At 60.6% G+C, this 6,372-nt stretch overlaps 1 protein-coding gene across 1 annotated transcript in view; it reads right to left on the reverse strand.

Annotated features, from left to right (window-relative positions):
- Positions 1 to 5,842, reverse strand: part of S100B (S100 calcium binding protein B) — a 6,337-nt gene extending 495 nt beyond the window's left edge. Inside the window, exons 1-3 of the mRNA XM_056820145.1 lie at positions 5,649 to 5,842; positions 3,401 to 3,556; positions 1 to 159 (exon numbers count right to left, since the gene is read on the reverse strand). The exon at positions 1 to 159 is cut by the window's left edge and continues 495 nt beyond it. Of these exons, the coding sequence (XP_056676123.1) occupies positions 19 to 159; positions 3,401 to 3,538 (279 nt within the window). The 5' untranslated portion in view covers positions 3,539 to 3,556; positions 5,649 to 5,842 and the 3' untranslated portion in view covers positions 1 to 18. The remainder of the gene's footprint in view (positions 160 to 3,400; positions 3,557 to 5,648) is intronic.
- Between the last annotated feature and the right edge of the window lie 530 nt (positions 5,843 to 6,372).

Here is a 6,372-nt window from a genome sequence, read left to right on the forward strand (position 1 = left end):
TCTTCCAAACGGGGCTTCTCACTCATGCTCAAAAAACTCGTGGCAGGCCGAGGTGATGACGGCAATGAAGGCCACGAACTCCTGGAAGTCGCACTCGGCGTCCCCGTCAGCGTCCAGGGTCTCCATGACTTTGTCCACCGTCTCCTGCTCCTTGATCTCCTGAGGGAAACAAGGCCATCGCACTCATTGCAGGGGCTGCGGCCCAGCGGGAGACCCCAGACCCCAGCTCTGCCCCCTCCTTCACTGGGAGTAAGGGAGGCCCAGGCTCGAGGCCTCGGGGTGCTCATCTGCAGAATGGGAGGCTGGGGTGACCCTCCCAGCTTGAGACCAAGGACCCTAGAGCGGCTGCTGCTCGCTGCCTCAGTTTCCCCATTTGTAACATGCCTGGCTTTTCCGTTCCCCGCCTCAATCCTCTCTTGTCAGCCATGGGAGGCCCGCCATGGCTGTAGAGGCCAGGCTGCCCACAGGCCCACTGCCCCCCCCACATCCTCCGGAGGCCAGCCTGACGTTGAAAGTCTGTTCTCTGGGTCTGTAAATGCCTCTCTGAGGAGTCTCCAGGCCTCCCGCGGCTGTGATCTCTCGCCCAAATAAGGAAGACCTGAGTTCCAGTCCTGCTTCTGAGACCCTGACTGCCAAGTTAGAGCTGCTCCGCCTGGGGAGGGCCCGTCCCTACCTCGATGAAGCTGTGGGCCCCCCACTAGAGTCCTGAGAGTCCTGCACGTGCTGCCGTGGGCTGCTGGGAGGAATGCCCTCGCAGTCGGGCCGCACTCAGTCCCAGGCTCCCCAGTATTCCACCCGCCGGCCCCTTCTCCCGGTCAAGCCCGTCCCTCCGAGCCCAGGCAGAAGAGGTGCTTCCCTGGGCTTCTCGGCCCACTGGATGGCCCCGGAGCTCCTTTTGTTCTCATTTCTATTGGGCGGGTGGGTCATGCCTTAGACACTCACTTAGCTGTGTTACCCTGGGCCAGTCACAGCCTTGGCCTCCCTCTCTATAAAATGGGGATCGTAATAGCCCCCGCTTCACAGGGTTGTTCTAAGAATCAAGTAAGATTGTATTTGTGATTCTATATTTCTGCCTGACCATAGAGCAGCCACACGGGGTCAGGAAGATCTGAGTTCAAATCTAGCCTCAGACACTTACTGGCTATGTGACCCCCGTTTGCCTCAGTGTCCTCATCTGTAAAATGAGCTGGAGAAGGAAATGACTAACCCTCCAGTATGTCTGCCAAGAAAACCCCAAATGGGAGTCGGCCACGACTGGCCACGAATGAACAGACATCTGCCTGCCTGCCTTCTTCATCCTCCTGCCATTGCCCAGAGCAGATGCTGTTTGTTCTCGGAAATAAACTTTGCCCCCAACTGGTGGCTTCTTGGGTGCAGGGAATGGCCAGGAGCGAGATTCCACCCACCTGGGCAGATCTGGGGCGGCGAGCCGGGGCTCTGGGAGGCGAAGCCAGCACGTGCCTGGCGGAGGGGGGAGCCCAGGCTCTCCTGCCTCGGGGCCCACCCAGCTCGCTCTCTCCTCTGCCACCCTCTGAGATGAAGGGCTTGAGCAGCCCCCAAAGACCTTCTATCCAGCCACCCGCCTTCCCTTCTCCTGACTTCCGACCCAGAGAAGCTGGGCCCATTGCAGGGACCAGGTGGGGCGCCTCCGAGAGGACAATCCCGGGACTCGAGATTCAGGTCAGCCTCGTCCACTCGAGCCTGGAGGTCCCCATAAGAAGGAGAAAACCCATCCTTGTTCTGCAGCGCTTTACAGCTCACAGGAGGACCCCAGGCCATTTCCCCATTTCCTGCCCACTCCAGCGGGGAGGTCACTCTGCTCCCAGCTTCCTGCATTGTTCCCGCAGGTGCTCCCCATTGCGCCAACTTCTCCGATGCTTCTAAGCTCCATGACTGGGGGTGACCCCTGGGCTGCCCAGAGACCGCTCAGGATGCAGGTGAAGACGAGCCCATGGACCCATCCCTGCCCTCAGTCACGGGGCTGGGAAGCAATCAATACACACTCTGTGAAGGACAAGCCTGGGGGGAAGGGGAGAAGAAGGCAAGCCTTGAACCTGGGGCAGGAGCATAAAGGCCCCTTGTTTCCTCCTAAGCTGGCTAGGATGATTCAGCAGTGTCTGGGGACAGCTTGAACCTAGAGAGCCAAATATAGCATCCCAGGGATGCAGGCAGTGGAACTCGGACCAAATCCAAGGCAAAGGACACGGGCCTGAGAGGCTTACGGAGGACCCGGACAACACCAAGGGGCAGAAGACGGGCAGATGGCCTCACTCTCAATGCAAAAACACTGCCGGACAAAGCAGAGAACAGACCACTGTCTCCGACACATTCCCTCAGATACAAGGGACGGCCTCCGGACTCCCTCTTCCACAGTGCACTCAAGTTCCAGGACTCTCGCAAGGATCCTCGATTTTCCCTGGAGAGCTGTCCTCTTGGTGGCAGAGACCTGGCTTTAGTGTCAGAAAGATCTGGGTTTGAATCTTGCTTCAGTCACAAGCTATTTGGGGGGACTTTTCTTCATCTGGAAAAAGGGCATAATAATGGACTCTGGGCTTGTTGGGAGGCTCAAATAAGAGAAGGCATGTAAAGTGGTTTGCAAATCTTAAAGCTCTGGATTAATGCCAGGCATTCCTGAGGAGCTAGAGCAGTGCTAGCATTCACCATCACTGTCACCACTGTCACCATCACCACCATCGCCATCATCATTCTCACCATCACCACCATCATTACCATCATCACCATCGCCATCCTTGCTATCACCATTCTCACCATCACCACCACCATCACCATCATCACCATCACCATCGCCATCACCATTCTCACCATCACCACCACCATCACCATCATCACCATCACCATCGCCATCCTTGCTATCACCATTCTCACCATCACCACCACCATCACCATCATCACCATCACCATCGCCATCCTTGCTATCACCATTCTCACCATCACCACCACCATCACCATCATCACCATCACCATCGCCATCCTTGCTATCACCATTCTCACCATCACCACCACCATCACCATCATCACCATCACCATCGCCATCCTTGCTATCACCATTCTCACCATCACCACCACCATCACCATCATCACCATCACCATCACCATCATTGCTATCACCATTCTCACCATCACCACCATCATTACCATCATCACCATCGCCATCGCCATCACCATTCTCACCATCATTTACCATCATCGCCATCACCATTCTCACCATCACTGTCACCACTGTCACCATCACCACCATCACCACCATCGCCATCACCATCACCACCATTGCCACCACCACCACCATCTTTGCTGCTCCATGTTCCCTTGAAGTGCAGCCTGAGGTCTGCTGGTCTGGAAGGACAAGAAAGGAGGAGGGGGCCAGGGAGGTGACACTCACCCCCAAGAAGTGGGAAAGCTCATTGTTGATGAGCTCCTTCAGCTCGGACTTCTTCAGCTTGTGCTTGTCCCCTTCTTTCCCAGAATACTGGTGGAATGTCTCGATAATGGCCATCATGGCTTTCTCCAGGTCCGACATGGTGAAGATCAGATCCTCCTAGACACAATGGGATGAGAAAATGGACGTTTCATTGGAGTCAGCCCGCCAGCGCTCCATGCACAGGCCGGCCGCCATTTCTGCTCTGCTCCCTGCACATTTCTACAGTCACAATAAGGATGACGATAATGCTAATCAGTCCCACCAAGCATGATGACTCCTTCCTCAGTGACTTCATCGGACCCTCACAGTAAGCTTTTGGGGATTCTCGCCTTCGACCCGCATGGCATCTCAGAGGCCCTCATCTCAGTCCAACCCCGCCTTTAATCAGTGTGGCCACCGAGGCCCAGACAGGGAGAGAAGTTCATTTAAAGTCACAAAGGACTCGAACTCAGGTCCTCTGGCCCCAGATCTTTCCATTATACCCCACGGAGATGACCAACAGGAGAACTGGGACTCACACCCAGGTCCGCTGACTCCACCAGCATTCTGGGAGGGGGGGGGGGGGAGGAAAAGGTCGCAGGCCAAAAGGAAGGGCAGAAAATCCAAGAGCCTTCCTGTGTGTTATCCAGAGGATTCGCATTCGTTTCTTTCTTAGCCAAAATCGGGGTCAGCATTGACGTGGCCTCCCTTGAAACCGGGTCCCAGCGTGATCCCGGCCTTTCTCCAGGCAGAATCCTGGGAGGGGCCCAGACGAGCCGCTGGTCCTACCTCACACCCTGACCGCCAGCTGAGGCTGCTTCTATCCCCTCACTAGGGAGCTCTCAGAGGAGGAGAGGGCTCGAGGGACCAGAGAGGGACCCCGGCCACTAGGCGGGCGGTGGAGGGGGAATCGAGGCAGGCTTCCTTCTCAGGAGGTAGCAGCTGCCCTAAAACCGCAAGAGCCAACTCCCCGTTCCCTGACATGGGCCCACGCGTGTGGCAAAGGGGAAGGAGCTCCAAGGACCTGAGCTCGAATCTCCTTTCTGTCACTTCCTCTCCCTGGGCCTCAGTTTCCTCATCTGTAAAATGAGAAAGTGGCCTCTGAGATTCCTCCAGCCCCCACACCCGAGCAGCGTCTCTGGTCGCTAAAGCCTTCCCTTCTGTCTCACTAGGACATCTCTGAGGCTGCATTTGAACCCAGGACCTCTCTATCCCCGGAGCCACGGAGCTGCCCCTCCTGGGGCCATTTTTGCTCCAAGAGAGGCTCTGCTCAAGCAGGGCCCTGGTGGCGCCGTTGAGTCCTCGAAGGGCTCGGCTGTCACCCTCTGCTCAGAGGGGAGCTCCTGAGGGGGGCCCTGAGACGGGGCGAGGAGAGAGCCGCGGGACCCCCGCCGGCCTCGGCCCCCCTTCTCCCACCCTCAGCGAGGGCCCCCCCAACAGCCGCCGCGAGGGGAGGGGGCTGCACCTGAGGCTGGCCGACACCCACAGCCCCCACCCTGCGCTCTCCCGGCAGCCACAAGGAGAGCCGATTCCCGGCGGGGGTCCTTCAAGAGCGGACTCAGCGGGCTGCTTCGGGGGCGGCAGCGTCGGCCCCCCACGGCCCCCGGCCAGCGGCGGCTCCTCCACGCCTTCCTGCCCGGCAGCTCAAGGGCCAGCCTGCAGCGGGGCTTCCCCTCCTCCATTCCGGGCCTCTTCCTCTCTCCCTCGGGAGCTGCCCCCGCAGGCCTCGGGGACCCTCACGGGACCCACCTGCCGGCCTGCCCTGCAGCCCCTCCCGCAGCTCCCGCGCTGGCAGGGGGAGCCCCAGGCTCTGGGTGTCTCCCTCGGGGAGGGCCGTGGCTGCCTGCCCCCCCCAGGGCGGCCGGGAGAGGCCCCTGGGCAGAGGTGCCCCCGCTCTGCCGGCTCCTGCCCCCCCCCGGGGCTCCTGGGCAGCACAGCCAGGGGAGGAGGCCCAGGCGAGGCCGCCACCCGCACTGGGGTCGTCCCGAAGGCCGGCAGATTCCGGGACGAGGCCCAGGAGGGACTGGAGAGCTTCTCGGGGCGCCTCTGCCGTTCCTGGGGTGGCTTCTGGCTCCCGGCGGGGCGAGGGGAGGCCCCCCGCGGCCCGGAGCCCCGCAAGGAAGGAAAGGCCCAGAAGCCGCATCCCGGCCAGCACAGGGCTGGAGCCTGGCCTCTCCCTGCGGCCTCCGTCCATCCCCCCCCCCCCAGGCCCCCCCGCCGCGGCCCTCACCTTCCTGTGCCGAGGCCTGATGCTTTCTGCCACCTTCTCCTTCCCGGCTGCCCAGAGCTCCCACCCAGCCGTCTTATCCCTGTCCTGGGGGCGGAGAAGGCCGGTGACATCAGCGGGCAGAGCCGGCCAATGAGGGCGGCCGGGGGGGGGGGGGGCGCTCACTGAGGGCACCCAGCGGCCTGGCACAAAAGGGAGCATTGACCGAGCCGGGAAACCACATGGGCCTGCTGTGGGGGCTGTTAAGTGATACACTGGCCGAGGAAGGAAGGGAGGCAGCCCTGTGGGGGGAGATGGCCAGGCCAGCTGCTCGGCCCGGCTTCAGTTCTGAGGAGAAGCTGAAAGCAGGAAAGAAGAGAAGTGGGGAGAGGAGGAGAGAGGAGAGGAGAGGAAGAACGAAAAAGAGAGCGAGGGAGAGAGGAAGAAAAGAAGGGAGGGAGGGAGGAGGGAGGGAGAGAGGGAGGGAGGGGAGGAGGGAGGGAGGGAGGGGAGGAGGAGGGAGGGAGGGGAGGAGGGAGGGAGGGAGGGAGGGAGGAGGGAGGGAGGGGAGGAGGAGGGAGGGAGGGAGGGAGGGAGGGAGGGGAGGAGGAGGGAGGGAGGGAGGGAGGGAGGGAGGGAGGGAGGAAGGAAGGAAGGAAGGAAGGAAGGAAGGAAGGAAGGAAGGAAGGAAGGAAGGAAGGAAGGAAGGAAGGGAGGGACGGAGGGAGGGAGGGAGGGAGGGAGGGAG

Source organism: Monodelphis domestica, chromosome 2 (assembly GCF_027887165.1).
Source record: "Monodelphis domestica isolate mMonDom1 chromosome 2, mMonDom1.pri, whole genome shotgun sequence".
NCBI lineage: Eukaryota > Metazoa > Chordata > Mammalia > Didelphimorphia > Didelphidae > Monodelphis > Monodelphis domestica.